Genomic DNA, 17071 nt, shown 5'->3' with positions numbered 1-17071 from the left:
TGCTGAAGTTTTCTCACCTGTCTCTGATAGCTTCTGTCATTCTTTCCTTCCATCAGTCTACAGGTTACTCCCCAGGGTTTTACTTTCCAGCCCTTCCCAGGGATTCACTCTCCACCCTTTCTTTCAATGGCCTGCTAACTTCCCCACAATAAATATGCACACTGCCACTGTGGAAGAAAATGCTGGATGCTCTCTGGCCATGGGCTCCTTTCCCTGGTTCTTAGAATAAATTATATAGTCTGGGTTTTTAAATTATGTATATATATATTATATATATATTATGTATATATATACATTTTATATATATATATAATGTATATATATATTATATGTTATATATACATGTCACATCACTTGAGAATTCTCACAGAGGTTTCTTCAGACAAAACAAGGCTGAAAATCATGTGGAGAGAGAGTTAAACTCTAGCAGCGCATGGCAGATGAGCTCTGTGTTATATACTGTTATCACTTTTTACTTTGTTGCAGTGATTTTACAACTGGTTATGCAAGGTACTGTGGAATGTGGAAGGAAACTTTCTAAGGAGGTTAGATTGTCTAAATGGGAAAAAAAAAAGGAGTGAGAGCTAAGAGCAGCGAAGGTTAGAAATAATGAAGTAACTTGCCTCATTTTTCAGCAGTAGTAGCCCATGTTCCTTAATTACAGAGTGGCACCTTAAGTGTGTGGTTATATTAAAGCCTGTCTAGTTCCAACCCTCCTGCTGTGGGACACCTTCCACTAGGCCAGGTTGCTCAAAGCCCCATCCAGCCTGGTCTGAACACTTACAGGGATGGCACATCCACAGATTCTCTCAGCAACCAGTCTCAGTGTTTCACCACCCTTATGGTAAAGAATTTCTTACCAATATCTAATCTAAACCTGCCCTCTTTCAGTTTGAAGCCATTCCCTGTTCTCCTATCTCTTTCTGCCCTAGTAAAAGTCCCCCTCCAGCTTTCTTGTAGGCCCATTTTAGAGACTGAAAGGCTTCTCTAAGGTCACTCCACAGCCCTCTCTTTTTCAGGCTGAAAATCCCTCTCAGTTTTTCCTGACAGGAGAGGTGCTCCAGCTCTATGATCATCTTTGTAGCCCTTCTTTTGATTCATTTCAACAGGTCTGTCTTCTTCTTATGCTCCAAAGCTGGATGCAGTGCTCCAGATGAATCCCCTCTCTCTCGAGCTATTGGCCACATTGCTTTTGATACAGCCTAGGATGTCATTGGTTTGACATCTGGAATGTCAAGCTTCTTATCTGGGAGGTTCAGGCTCTAAGTTTAATTCTTATCTGCAAACTGAGTTTGGAGGCTCAGCTGAACTTCTGTCTGAGGAGCCAAGCTTACCATTCTGTCTCTCCTTGTCAGTGGATATCTGGGCTCCAAAATTTCATCACCCTTTTGTGCAAGATTATCCATTGTGAGTTTAATTATTTTTCTATAGTTTTGCAAAAAAATTACATATGATTTATGATTTATTATTCCTCCAAATTTTTGGGTACATGAACTGAAATAAAAAGTTTTACAGATGACGTATTTGTTGCTTGAAATTTCTGGGAGGGACCTTCTAGGTCTTCATACAAGTACTCATCTTGTAACATATCTAAATACTGCAGTACCAGCCTTTTACTACTAATTCTGTTTCCATATTTATTTTCCTAACTCATTCCTATTTAAATTTCAGAGATCCTCTTTAGTTGTTAAAAATCACCATGAGATTGTTAAATGTGCTTCTGCCTGCTCAGGAACAGGGAATCAGTGTTCTAGTTTAGTTCCTTTTCTTACATATAGTCATCTTCCCTAAAATGCTCCCTAAAAGTGGGATTTTCCAAATCCCTAGGCCTTGCCATGTAAATAGGACATCACAAGAGCTGCAACTTCCATGAAGGAGAGGGACTGTGACCCTCATGGCTGTGACTGTTAAAATGCTCTCCTTATTTTATCTGTCACACACTGGTAACTACTAGACATTGGGAAGAGAGCCCAGCCTGGTGCTGAGTACAGCACCTGCTCTCTGAGGGTGTTCTGCAGCCAGCAAACAGAATGAGAGGGGCAAGGCAGGAATAGGGGTAAGCAAGCTTCTGCTTCCAAAGATCATGGCATCACCCTTTATTTTAAGACCAAGAAAGAATTTCAGGACACCAAACTGCTGTCTGCCACTGCTGGGGTAAATAAAGCAGTTGAACTGATTTTCAAACCACTTAAAACCCATTTAAAGTACTTAGTAAACAAAATCTGGTTATTCCTGCCTATGTCTGTGTTTAAACATGGCCAGGACACAATTCAAAGTAAGAATCTTGGTGTTTCTTTGACTGCACTGCTTGACTAATTTTAGTTGCAACAAGAGGTTTCCAGAGCAATACATCTGTACTGATTGCTGTTATTATTTTACTGCTGAGGTGAGTTGCAATTATAAGTTTTGTTCTTTACAATCAGAAAGAACATGCAAAACAACTCACACTTGGTTTAAATCAATTGCCATTCTGCATATGGTATTTAGGGGCCAGTTAATGCAGAATGTCAAATCCTCCTAGCTCTCTTCTATCCTCCATTTTTCAGAGCTGGATCTCAGGCAGTCAGTTTTTTGTAGCTGAAATAAATATCCAAACCTGTTAATGATATTCTTTTGAGCATCTAAATTATGAGTAATACCAAGGTAGCTTACTAAATTGCATTGCATATAGAAGTGCTAGAAATTTCTATCATAATGGAAAAAGGAGGATACAAATCTTTTCACTTCATTTTTCTTGTGGTATCCCATACCCATACTGCATACTACCCATAGCTGCAATGAGATAGTGTAGGTCAGCGTCTATGTAGAGCATAATATTTTAATTCATATACCCTGTGCCTTGTGCTAAGATTAAGTGATTTAAGCAACTTGTCATCCTCCACAACTCATCTCTTGATGGGGTAGGTAAAGCAGTTGAACTGTTTCACACCACTTGCAACTCATTTGAAATACTTAGGAAACAAAAGCTGGGCATTTCTGTTAAAGTCTGAGTCTGGATGTGGATAGGACAGAATTTACAGCAAGAATCTTGATGTATAGTGCAAGAAATGTTAACAGAAAAAGTATCAAAATAAATTTGCTCTAATTGAGAATCAGAGTAATGGTGTGATTGCTAGCAGGAATCTGGCAGGACTTTTGCCTCTCACAGAACTGGATATGGCAGTTGCTGAGAGTCAGGAGTCCTCAGATTTGCTATCAGCTTCATGATGTAGAATGCAAAATTTCTCTTGTGTCTGATTTCCATCTCTATCCCTGGCTAAATATTTTTATTATAAATGTCTTAAGAAGAAATTAACAAGTTCTACATTTCTATCCTATTCTGACAGAAAATCAATACTGGTTGCTCCTAGAGTTAAAAAACCTAATTATTGAAAATTGATAATTTTAAATGCAAACCCTTTCCCCCATATTCTGGTGTGCTGAGGGTAGGAATGGGCTCTTCTGCCTGCAGTGACTTCATTATACCTTGACACCAGGGGCAAATTAAAGTACTTTTGATGTTGTCCTAATCTGAGCAAAGTAACTAATGCTCTCTTGTTTCATGCATGGAAGAGAAGTGTTTCACCTCTTGGAACTCTTGTATGTAATAGAACATAATGCTGGATTAAAATAAACCCACCTTAATTGTGAGTGGTAAGGTGGTCTCAACCACAGACCTTGCTGTATACACACCTGGACAGTCCAGTGGGTTCTTCCATTTAGTACTACTTATTTCCTAACAAAATCCTGTACATATCAAGATCAAAGACAAGTAAGACTTTGGGAAAGAATTTCCAGTTTGACCAGTCATGAAAGAACTGAATGAGCTCATTCTGTACATAAGAGACATTAGCTGTACCCAAAAAGACATCTGGCTCTAGAATTATTTACTAGGGTATTTGTGGATCAAATCCATATGAAAGTTCTGAATGGAGCAAAACCTTTGGCATGTTATATTTTGAAACCAAGGAGAATTGAATAGAATGTCAAGAAACTCTCATGGTTGTTCTTTTGGGCGTACCCACTAATTAGTCACTATTATAGCTAATATTTGCTCATAAAATGTAAGGAACATAACTATATTTATGCACGTGAATTAGTTCTACATCAGAATTTATTTTAAAAATAATTTTCCTCAGACTATTTTTATTCAAAGGCCCTTGAAACTTAATGTGGGAAAGTTATTCCTATGGGCTTAGAGGCAGGAAGATTATCTGAATTGATTTAATGAAGAATACCTTGGGAGAAGAACTGTCTTTGGGTATTTTTTTCCTGTGGTCCAGAAATCCAGACAATGAGAGTCATGACAAAGTTCTAGGCAAATTTATATTTTTCTTAAATTATGCTAATTTGCTAAAACATAAGAATTTGCAGTTATATTTTAGTGATTCACCTCCTAGCTCCCTTCTATCCTCTATTTTTCAGAGCTGGATAAGAATTTTCATAGAAAATTATTCACCTCCCACTGAAATCAATGATGAGACTTCTACGGGAGCTCATATAAATTTTATTAATCCTTTAATAATGCATATTTTGATAATGATTGTATCCTTTCCCATGCTGCCTCATTAAGTGGGCAAAGTGCTTCCTATCCCAAGGCAATGCATAATGCAATGTATAATCACAGCAGCTGAATGACTGCATATCTACTGCTATGAGTTAATATCTGGAACAAGCAGTTATACATTGGCTTGAACATAACTGACTCCTTTTTTTATTTGCTCCTGAGTGTTTCTTATATCTTTACTTCATAGCACTGCCAGATGAGATTACACAACATATTCCATGCAAAGACCCTCTTTCCAACTGCTATAACTTTGTCAAAATTTTAATTTCTTGAAATTTCTTTTCTAAAAACTTAACTTCTTAATTCGACACTTTATAGAGTTTTGATCCACTTCCGCCAAGTCTTTTATGAAGGAGGAGGTGGAAACACTTCAGTGAGAATGTAGACAGAGTATAAATTGCTTGATATATCATTTAACAAATCAACATATTGCCTCATCATGGAATTTGGCGGGGACTTGCTTGTGTGAAAATCATGCCTTGTCAACTGCACTTGAAAAACCAAACACTTTTCCATTAGAATTGATCAGAAATCAAGTTGTTTATACGACTGCTGGTGCCATCCTAGGGTGTTACATTTAGCTCAGAGAGATCCTGGTATTTCTATTGTGCAGAAACTAGACACTGGGAAACAGAATCAAACCCTTCTGATAAACATGTTTGCTTTGCTAATAAGTTCGAAGGGTTTTTTTTACCCCAACACTAGTGTAAGAGAAGAACAGTAAGTTGGTGTTGGTTTTAACCAGATGAGGACTCCTTCCACCCTGATTACTTAGTATAAGCATGACCACAAGTACATGAGAGAAAATGTCCATCCAAACCAATACCCCATCTGTGGCCGTGGCCAACAGAATATCAAGGAAAGAGCTGAGCAGGCACAAAGTGATAATTCTGATGAATATCCTTGAATGCTGCACAAACCTGTGCTCAGGGAAGCTTGATGTGATTCCTTTGAGACCACTGTCTCTATGGATTTTTTGTTGTTGGTTTTGTTGTTATTGTTTTGTTTGTTGTTATAAAGGGCATATGGATCATGGTTCTAGTCAGTAGAGAAAAAGCAAACAAAATGGAACTTGGAAGACCTTTAACTTGCTTTAGAAGTTCCTTAAAACTGACTTATTTCATGCTCTTCATAACTTTCTGTTGCAGCTCAGCTGTTGTTAGCACATGAGTTTTTACTGCACCTTTTTGTTTTGGCTGTTGCTGTTACTGGATCATCAGTGTGTCAGCTTCTTCTTAGAGAAGCAAAGGGGAGGTAGAAAGTGCAGCACTGCCTGGGAGAGAGGGGAGAAGAAGAATGTGGGCCTTGGGGATCATACAGGGAGAATTGCTGGAATGAATGAGTGAGGAGGAAGAATGCAGAAAGGTGTCAGAGGGAAGTGGGCACATGCGGATGAGTGAGGAAGCTGAAATAGCAAATGAAAAAATGAATGGGATATATCACTATTTGGACCTCCAGATCCTGGAGACAAAATAAATCAAACACAATTAAAGATACTGGCTGGCCTATGTGACTAAAAGAGTTAAATAACTTGATATAAAGAATTCCTTTCTGTGCTGTTCTGGGCAAGCCATGAAAAGGACGTCATGCTTCTGAATTTTATTTGTCTTGGAGGTGGTGCACGGACATCCTTGTGTCTCAGAGTCTCCTTTAGATGACATTGCTTGCTGGAGGTTAAGAAAAATTTCTGTCACTAGTCAACTTTGATCCCTCCCTCTGTTTGATGACTACTGTTCACTCCATGAAAACTGTGACTACTGCCTGAAAACTAGCAGAGCAGTGAACACACTACAGAAATAACTAGCAAAATCCTGGTTTCAAGCAGTTGACTGTTTCCTTTAAGCTTCATAAACAGCACAGGTAACATTAGATGCTTATTACTGTTCCCTCTCTCCTCTCTTCCGTGTCTTTATGTTACCTTTTATCTCTAAGAATTCTCACGTTTCTTGTTTGTACAGCACAGCAGAGAGTAATTCTATGCTCTTCTTCTACAAGCACCACCACGGCTTAATAAACATCTGAATAAATAAAAAATAGGAACAATGCAGAGAGATGTAAACAAAATTAAACTCTAATCTCTTTTGGCAAAGCATGCAGGTGCATATTTCAAAGAATTGATTCAGAGCATAGGATATTACGGTGCCTAGCACAGGAAAATCCTGGTCCATGTGAGTGGAGGTCTTAGCTGTTTGGGTAAAGCTAATGCCAAAGCATGCAGTTACTTTGCTCTGAAAAGCCTATGTTCTTTCTGAACAAGTATGTGGAATGGAATTGGGTTTTAAATAGAATCTGACTCTACAGACATCAGTAATCCCAGTTGTTCCAACAGAGTTATTCATGAGTTTAGAGTTTTATAAATTCTCAAGAATGTTGCTGAGTTGACACTTAAGAACCAGTACCCCACAGCCATGAAATGGAAATGTTCTTAATGAAATGCAATCAGAAATTTGCAAAAAAAAAGAATACACCAGATAAGGGAGGGAGAAAAAAAGAAAAACAAAGAGGGAGAGAGAGTAAACAGACTAGGATTGCCATTTCCCTTTTACTCATTCCTTCCTCTAAGGAAACGTTACTTATGCTGCTGCATGATTTTTGCAGAAATACTTCAGCTAAAACTCCCAACTCTTGTTCTCTTTCCACAGCCTTCACATGGCTCCCAAACAGACTGTCTTGATTACTTCTATTGATCTTTTCATCAGAGAGTATGTTTTTGATGAGGATTTACTTTATCTACCAACAATTATTTTACAAGGCTCTGATCTGTCAGCATGTGCATTGTGTTGGGGCAGAGTCAAGACCATGCTTCAAGGACATTTTTAGGCACCAGGCTGAAGGTAATACAACTCATCCACAATAGCAGTCTCTGTCTGACTGTTTGCTCTGTATAGATTCAGTTTGTGTGACGCTGTTAAACACCCAAGCCTTTGTCAAAATGAATAGGAGATTTATTATCTGAGATAAAATGACAACTACTCTCAACCTTTGTAGAACTCAAGGGCAAAGCAGTTTTTCCAGTTAGAAGAACTTTGTCCACTATCAGGAGCTAATGACATTACATGCTTGGATAGAAGTGGAGGACCCTGAAAATTCCTGCCATGAAACCTGATTCAGTAAAACAAGCAACCATCACAGACCCAAACACACCCATGTTAACAGCAGAGGGACCAATCTTTTCTGCTGGGAACAATCCCTGGAGACCCAGGCCCCTTGCTGCTTACAGGTGAAATGCTGACTGCTGGTTTAGAGTTTAACATGGCTGCTGGCACATGAGCCTTATGTGCAGTGTAGTTAAATGTACATGTAACACTATGGGAAGCAAAAAAATAGCAACACATATCTATCACAGTAGTAATATTGATTGTCTAGAGTGTTCATAGTGGAACAGAATTCCTGGGAGAAAGCCAGACTTCAAACATATTTCTAAAACAATGCAGAATTTTTCTTCAAGTGTCAATGAGGCCAATGTGGGTTTTTTGGAGCTGACTGTGATCCAAATTTTGTCCTGGGTCTGCAAATCCAGTCTTCTGGCTTCAGCTGAAGCGGTTGGGAGAGTAGGATTTGGCTGGATTGCCCCACTTCCTGAGGTAGACCTACCTAAGAAATAACTCTCTAAGCTGACTGGAGGCCTGCTATGCCTAGAAGCTCGCCTAATTTTTCTAATTATGTCAGCTGTGCCAATAAAACATTGCCACTGCCTATAAACCTTGTATTACATCTGACTTTGATTTGAAGAGGGAGGGCTGGACAGACTTCAGAGCAGTAGGGGTACAAGTAGCTCCACTGATAATAAGAGGAAAAAACATGTTTGAAATAAAAACAAGAGTAGACAGCAAATCTGCACTTTCCCTGTAGATCCTTTCCCTTTGGGGACCCTTGGCCTCAAACTGCAGAAAGTACTCTCAGCATGAGAGCTTATATACATATCAATGCAGATTGCCTAACACAGCTGAAGTATCTGAGTCATATCCTAGATGACACAGAACCTTTTGGGAGAAAGGAACAAAATAACTTCTTGCCTCAAGCAAAACACTCTGTTTGCTATTATGTTTTATAGAAGCTTAAGGCTGACAAGATAGACCAATAATCTTCCATGCAACTGCTCAATGAATCAAATGCACAGCTATGAAACTTCCTATGAAATTCTGAACGCAGCTCTTTATATTTCCTGGAGACTAATAATGAAAAGTCTTTAGAAAAGTGAAAGCCTATGAATTTAATTTAAAATATAAGCACACACTGATTTAAAAAAAAAGTCTAAAATATGTATTTCACAACTTCATAAAGTTGTATGTCAATAATCAGAATTACAGTTAGTAGCCTGTATCATTTAACAGAAGAAAGGCAATATAATCACAAGTACAAATACACATTAAGGTACACATTAAGATACAAAATACAATGGATATTAAGAATGAAACAAAGAATAAACAACAAGACAGACATAGCCTCAAGGAATGCAAGCAGGGACAGAATTGTTCTTTCAGTAAGGTGGAAAACAGGCTGTCCTTGTATGATTTGTCGTTTCCTTGTAAGCAGCATGTTTGCTCTTGACAGTCATTACTTTTGCAGTCAGGATACCTGAGTTCATTGGTATGACACATCAGATTCTCAGGAGTGCCAGAACACTCTGGCACTGTGGGGAGGAATATGTTCAGCTCTGAGCCTTGCCTGTATTGTCCTGATCAGCCCATCATCTAAACTAACAGAATCCTCAGGTTTGCCTGAAGATCCTATGAGCAGAGCAGGGATGTGCTCCCAGCAGAGACAGGAGAACATCTGCTAGGACACAAGGGGCTGTGAAACGCAGTACCAATGCAGCCAGGCAACCAGGCTACACCAGCAAAACTTGCTGATAAAAACGAAAGGGCTGGAAAAAGGACACACCTTCAAAACCCAGCTGGATAAATTTCTCTCTTTCTTCTCTTTTAACCTTGTAAGAAGATAAACCCGTACCAAATCCCAGTGACGTTAGAAACTTGACTTTATGGAGAATGGTGGAGCACTTTGCTTTGTTCACTGTGTATAAATACTATGTGTATACCAGCTGTATAAATACTGCATGGAGTGTGCTTTGCCACAGGGGATATAGGATGGAACAAGGGCATTGCCATGCCCTGTCTGCTGGAGCTGACCCCAGGGCTGCAGCAGGGCCAGGGCACCCCTCCTGGGGCCTCAGGGGTGTTGGGGACCAGTTTGCCAGCAGCACTTTTCAACCCTTTACGTGTAATCTTGGGCACGAGTCAACAGGTTACCTCACTGAGGTGGATTAACCTGTGCTCCACTAAATTATTTTGAGGTGGAAAACTTGTGATTTCACTTGCAGCGCCTTGTTTTGCAGTAGGGGATGGGCTTTTTCTAATCCAAATTCCTGTCTGGAAAAAAGAAGGAAGGATTTTACCTTAAAAGAAAGGTAAAATCAAAGTCCCAGCCCTTACAGGCACAATCTTGGTTGCTGCCCCAGTAGCAGAAATACAGCAAAGCTGCCAAGCCCTCTCAGAATGGGGTTCCCAAAGAGGCAGCAGCAGCATGCTGTAGGTGCATACCTTGCTGTCCTCCCCTGGAGGAGTGGGGATGCTGGTGAATTGCCATCCCTGGAGCTATAGGTGCCCTGCATGTGTGGCACAGGGTGGTGACAGTCCCCTTCCGCGCGGGGGTTCGCTGACAGAAATCACACTTGGCAGCCCCTTTCTCTGGGAGTCAGATAACACCTCACATTGGGGTGGACACCAACCTTAGGGGCTTTGCCAGGAGCAAGGCTTCTCCTGCTGCTGGTGCCCACATCCAGCAGGGCCCTGAGGGGTTAGCAGGCTGTACCTGAAGGTCCCTTGGTGAAAGGAGTCCTCCTCCCTATGTATTTCTCAACATTTCTTGGGAGGACACTCCTGGAGCTCGGGCAGTTTCGGGTTAGGCCCTGGGAAGGACACAACCTCCTTCTTCCTGGCCTCTCACAGCTCCTGTACTGCCAATGTTTTGCAGCATCTTCAACAGTTTGTCATAGCCATGGAAGAGCTCTCAGAAGAGTGGTTGTTCTCTTTCTTCCCTCCCAAAAAGCTCTTACAGCACAGATGAGCATGGATGGTTGTGGCACATTCAGATAAATTTGTTTAATCCTGTACTGATTACACTGAGTCCTTGTAAAAGGAGCTGTAAAAGAGCTGTGTGGGGCACAATGTAGTTAGATTCTTTATTATTTAATGGTATTCATGACTGAATTGTGTATGAGAGATGATTTGTAATGTATTACATTAATTATATCTTTGATATAAACTTTTAAAAACCATAGTTGCCAGGATTGAGGCAATTTGCTACTGGGTGACTATTATGAGCATATTATTTCTGAATCCTTAGCTTGGCCAGGTCAGATTATTCTCAATTAGCCTAAAATGAACTGACAACTAAGAGAAATAAATAAACCTGACTTTAGAAAAATGGCTCCCTCTTTATCTTCACTATCATAAATGCAAGAAAGATTGTAATTCTCATGCTTTGTGTGTAATTTCCAGCATATGAAGCCCTGGTGATCTTGTCACATGTGCTGGAGAAATCATGTAATAACACCAGCATGATCATCAGAATGAATGAACCAAGCTAGGTAAATTCTCTGTATCTCAGGTAATTTTTAGTCATTGTATGTTCCTCAGGTGTGCTTCCTCAGTTGGATAAGTGAGGTGTCCTTACTGAGGCATCTGGGATGCTCAGGGATCTTTTCAGTTGGGTGGATGAACTGTAAGAAGCAGCCTCTAAGCCATTTTCGTGATTTCCTGAAAGTCTCAGAGATTAGTCGCTGTGCATATTTGTATTCTCCTGTCAGGTAAATTGAGATCCTGCTAGAATCATGTCCACTGTAGTTGGACATGTAGTTGGACATGTAGTCCACTGTAGTTACCTCAGGGTAATGCTGACAAGTTTTTCCGTGTGTCTTGGAGTGCAGGCTGCCCTTGATGGCCTTGTGGCTGTTTCATGTGAAATTCTGCTCCAGGAGTGCTTCTTTGGTTCTGGAAAGTGCTTCTTTGGTACTGAGGCAGAAGAGCTCATGAGCTTTGTGAAGTCTGCAGAAGTTGACTCGACTCGAACTGTTCTTTGCTCTTTCTCTGCAGTTTACTCTGAGCCTGCAGAGATAAGAAGTGCCAGAGGAGAGTAGATCACACAGTCTTTTAATCAGCTGAAGCCTTCCTTGTGCCAAATGAGCAACTGATGACTTAAATCTATTTTATAGTACAGCTGTGTCACAGGAGAATATACCAGTACCGGTTGCTATGAAAAGAAAATAAATTATATCCCAGCCAAAACCAGCACACAGTGACTAACAAACTTTATTTTATTTTGTAAAAACCCAAATAATATTGGATATCTAAAAATAATATAAACTGAGATTTACTTATGATGGAATCTCAGCTAGGATTGAGATACTGTTTTTTGAAATACTGTTCAGTAAAACCCTGTACAGTATTACTGAGGGATAGACAACATTGTTCCCATAGCTTCCTTGCTAAATGTAAAAATTAGATCAAGCCTACCGCAACCCTAACCTTAACCCTAGGCCGTAAACGCAGCCTTCGGCTATGGCTGGCTCCAAGGAAAAAGCTGTGGAGGAAGCCATGTCGTGGCAGTTTTGCATTCCCTTTGACATGCATTTTGTGGCTGCAGGGTGCCTGGAGCTCTGGGCTTTGTGGTTTTCAAAACCCTAACCCTAGGTCACAACTTTATTATGAATGCTGTAAAACTACTTGCCATGAAATATGTGAGGTAATGTTTTGCATTATCTTTAGCTGACCAAATTTAGTGCAATTGCAATACTAATGTCTTGTAAAATAGCAGAAATCTGAATAATGGACCCTAATTACCATTAGAATGAGGTCATAAAGCACAAAAGCATTAATAGCAGAGCAAGTGATAAAACTACATGAGGTAGAATAATCTTATTCTCCAGAATACAGAGCAACCAGCAATTAATGTGAATAAGAAATTCAGTTCTGTTGTGGCAGGAGGTCATTTCATGAAGGTGTTTATCATGTCTTTTCTGCAGATTTTCATGTTATGGTTGTGTTGCAGTTGGCAGCCATGTGCTTCAGTAGCTGTGACATTGAGTAATGACAGAAAGCTCACTTTTGGCCTCACACCTCTCCAGAGGTCAGTTAAACTGGAATGAGAGTTTTTGACTGACTTCTCACTGAGTAAGGAACAGCTGCAGAATTCACATCTGATATTCTCTGAAACAAAAGCCAGTTTCAAATTTCCTTTGGAATCATGCTCCTCTCAAGTATTTCTGGCTTTTTTTTTCTTTTTTTCTTATTTATTTTATTTTATTTTATTTTAATTTTTAAGTCAGTGATCCCAGCGAATCCTTGTAGTTAGACTGGAATACAGAAACAATGGTATAGTTTCAGGACTGGCTACTAAGACTATACATTTTCATTTTCTGAGACTAAATGTGTGACATATCCACAATTACTCTATTTAAGAGTTCCATTTTTGACTGCCTGGGTAGCTGTTGCTTTCTTAAAACAGAAGGAGGCAAAAGTGGGATTTTATTTTTCTATGCATGGTCATAACAGGAGAGGGGTAGTTAGAGGCAGGCAGAATAAGTTTCTGTCTATTTAAGAAAACCCAAACCCAATTGTTTTAACAGTGGAAACAGTTGCTGGTTACTCATAATCAAATTGTAGTTAGAAATGGGAGTTATAATGAATGCCAAAAGAAATCAGAGGATCAAGGAGAAAGATAATTTTTGAAGCCATAAGGAGCAAAGGAAAATTGGACAGTCATGACCACTGCATCCTCTACAAAAAAATACTTCCTGTGCATTTATAATTGTTTTATAATTACATTAACAATGTTTAAATAGAATGAGTCTCCTTTTCTGTTATAAAGCTCTGTCTTAATCTGGCTTGTTGCCAGAAAGTGGTTTTTTTTGTTGGTGGTTTTTTTTTGGTGTTTATGGTTTGTTTGTTTGTTTGTTTTTTTTTTGTTTGGTTTGGTTTTGTTTGGTTTTTTGGGTTTTTTTTTTGCAATGGTTGGAACAAAACCTACTGAAGAGGCGAAAAAGTTCTTTCTTTGAGTTGGGTTTTTTACTATTATGAAATGTGGCTTCCATTCTTGAGTTCTCTATCAGCCTAGCTCCTGAGCTGTGCCTGAACAACCTTAAGTCTTTCAACAGATGTTTTCAGAAAATGATGTGGTTTAAACACTGCCTTGCTTTAAGAGCCAAATGAATTACTGGAAGTGGATTCAAAGCTGGAATCTGAATAGACATATAATTTCAGGTTATAGTGTATATGTTGCTGATAATTACAAAGAATAATTGAAAATTGATTATTAGTAATTTGTTATTTACACTGCAGAGATTTAATATGTCATGTGAAGAAGGAATAAAAATAAGCTGGTCATGAAAAACTTGAGCCACATAACAAGAGACCTGAATTGAGAGTGAAGGTATGAATGCCCATTAATTCAATATTGAATTTAGACACTAAAACTTTGAATACTGGTGGATTTTTTCAGCTGAAAAAACTCCTAAGTGAATGATTTCTCTGCTGCAACTTGTGTTCCAAAGATGATCATATAAGAAAAAAAAAATTAAGTGAAGTATAAACAAATCTTGTTATGTTATGTGGAATGGATGCTTGTAGATTCAGGAGTAAAGCTCATCCTCAGGATCTGAAAGTAAGGAAAAGTTGTGTGGCTCACTTTGAAGTGCCTGGAAAGAAATTCTTCGGAGCCCAGAGCCCTCTGGTGTTGCTGTCGATGTAACAAACATCAGTCATCTACACCAGCACAGCTCAGGGTGACCTGCAGGTGTTCTGACCTGACAGGAATCACTTTCCCGACAAGCCAATCACTTTCTCCCACCCAATCATTTATTGACTCCATTATTTATCTATGGTTAAAAAATGGCAATTTGTTTTTGACAAAGATAAGTGGTATAATTTATCCTAGCTTTTAGGAAGGTTTGCTTTGGAGCTATTACCCAATCTGTGCCAGCAACAATTCAGAGCAAAGATAGGTCCTGTGTAAAGGAAAATTTAGGAAAAATGTAAGTCTGCTCTACTACATCCATTGCAGTGCTCTGGTTTACATTTACTCCATGTCTTGTTTCAAGATCTTTCATTTTGTCTTTAATGCCCAAAACGTTGTTCCCTGTCCTCCTTTTGAATTGAGGGTTCCCATTTGCTCTTTCCCAGCACTGGGACTGCATCTGTGATAGAAATCCTTCCTCCTCCAAGGCAGGGTCTCCAGTACTTGCTCGGCCACAGCCTCGGTGTGCCTCCATGATTTACCTTGTCTTATGTTCCCCTTGCCTCCTGTCTCCCCATGCAAGGACTGAAGCCTGTCAGTGCCCTTGCTTCTATTTCTGTTTTTCCTTCTTATGCCACCAAACTCTGCTGTCCCTGCCATTATCACCTGTCAGTCTTTCCATGTGCCACAGGTCTCCCCTTCTCTTCCTCCTCATTGTATTATTTTATTCTCTTTCAGTCTATGAAATGGCTGGTGGTACAGACTTACAACACACAGGCTCTCCAGGAAACAGGATATCTTCTGGCACGCTGAAATACAGGCTTTGTACAGGAAAACAACTAATGATCTTGAAGCAACATGCAGGAAATCTGCCATTTCAGTATGTTAAAGGTGGCCAAGGAGCTGTTGTGGACCAACAAAGCCCATAATAATTAATTTTCTATTATAGACATTATTTCCCTTCTGCAGAATGAACAGGAGAATAATAATTTCGTAGCCTGCCTGGTAAGGCCAGAAACTCTGTTACACACCGAACTGGTCAGGAATTCAGAAGTAGTGCTGCATTGGGAAGCCTGGTGGGTTAGCTGGGAAGGGAGGAACAGAGCAGTGTGCCACCTGGGGGCCTCGCTGGGCAGCAAAAGAGCCCAAGGCATGGAAAAAACGAGCCATGTGTCAACAGGAAGCTGGGCCGGAGCTCGGGACTTCTGCCAGCCCGAAGTATGGTGGTGTTAGTGTTTCTCACGGAAAACTCAGTGCTCGCTTCTGAAGGGGGAAGTACAGGGGTGCTTATGGTCCTGTAAAAGAAAAACGGGTGTGAGAGCAGCCTAAGCAGCCTCAGGGCACCCTGTTACTCCTCTGTTGAGCCATCCAAACTGCAGGGTAGGAGAAAAGTTTATTAAAAAACTTCAGCTTTTTACTGTTCCCCTTACAAATCCTAGAGCAATTATTCGTAGGATGTTGCTTGGCATTATATAATGTACAGTCAGACCTGTGGTGGCCGGTTCAAAGTACTCTGTTACTAAAGCTGAGTAGTGTAAGAAAAATTCCACAAATCCAAGAAGCTTATGTCCAAAAAGGAGATCGAGGAGTCCTGCAATTTTATTAGAATAAAGGGAGACAGTCTACCAGGACACACGCCAGTAACATTTTCTTTCTCAAGGTTTCAGAGGGGCACCCTCCTTTTATCCTGAACTCCCGGCTGCCTGTTGCCCTCTCCCTTTCCCCATTGGCTGAGGCACCAGGAAGGTTCAGCCTTCCAGAACCACCTCCCACATATCCCGCCTTGAACCTACCATTTTACCCTAAAGTTCAGAAACTCCGGCAGTGCAGACCCTTGTCTGTTTCAGGAGCAGAACTGCCTGAACTCTGCTACAAACCTGCTGCCCAAAGTCAGCAGAGACATTGGGACCCATTTCAATAACATTAACATCCAACCTTCACCCAGCAAATTGTTTGTAGAGACATGAGATTCCCTCTCAGTAGCAGCCGCATTGATTTACAACAGTGCAATTTTAGAGATTAATTTATGTTGCAGTGGGTTCTAAAACATGAGACAGGCTGGTTTGAAATACTTTGGCTAGCTTATGCCAGTCAGGTAAAGAACTTTCAGGGCTGCAAAACGTGCAGACTCCGAGAGGTGATTGCTTTCTGAGAGTTCACTAAGTGACAGCAGCTGAGGTGATGTGCTAGGAACACTTCCAAGTGTTTGGTTTTGAGCGTTTTTCATTTAAAGCAGTATCAAAGCCCTATAGGGTGTTAGGTACCACATTGACTTTTGACCTGGAACTATGTTTTATGGACCCAGCAACTCTCACGCAAGGGATTCACTGAAAAGTCAAAGCAGACGTGCTGTAAATGCTCAAAATTTATTAATCATAATTGCTTTTTAGTGTCTTAAGGAACAAAAATAAAATAATATTCAATAACAAAAGAAAATATACCATACCCAGACAACATGACTGAGAGTAAGAAATGGGATAACATTAATTCTGAAAGAAATTACCCAATAAATCAGTTAAAAAAAAAAAAAGTAATAAATAGTAGTGGTCCAACTTTTTAAAGCTTCCTAGGAAAGAATTTACAATTATTATTATTATTATTATTAATATTATTATACTTTTGTTTAAAAAATCCTTCATGTGCCTCTGTTGGCAAATATATATATATATTTCTTCTGTAAACAGTTAACCACATAACAAAACAAAATAAAAAATCCATATTTTCATACAGCTACTATGCTGATGGTGTTATGTAAACAAAAAGTAGTGTGCAGCAGCATCTCACAATAGG

At 39.7% G+C, this 17071-nt stretch overlaps 1 protein-coding gene across 1 annotated transcript in view; it reads right to left on the bottom strand.

Moving 5' to 3' along the window:
* The window catches only part of LOC102043226 (mucin-5AC), a 55211-nt gene extending 43797 nt beyond the window's left edge, over window positions 1–11414 (bottom strand). Inside the window, exon 1 of the mRNA XM_031055819.1 lies at window positions 11225–11414. Within this exon, the coding sequence (XP_030911679.1) occupies window positions 11225–11414 (190 nt within the window). The remainder of the gene's footprint in view (window positions 1–11224) is intronic.
* Between the last annotated feature and the right edge of the window lie 5657 nt (window positions 11415–17071).

The sequence above is a fragment of the Geospiza fortis genome, unplaced genomic scaffold, assembly GCF_000277835.1.
Source record: "Geospiza fortis unplaced genomic scaffold, GeoFor_1.0 scaffold66, whole genome shotgun sequence".
In the NCBI taxonomy this organism is placed as follows: Eukaryota; Metazoa; Chordata; class Aves; order Passeriformes; family Thraupidae; genus Geospiza; species Geospiza fortis.
This window is presented reverse-complemented; position numbering and strand designations above follow the sequence as displayed.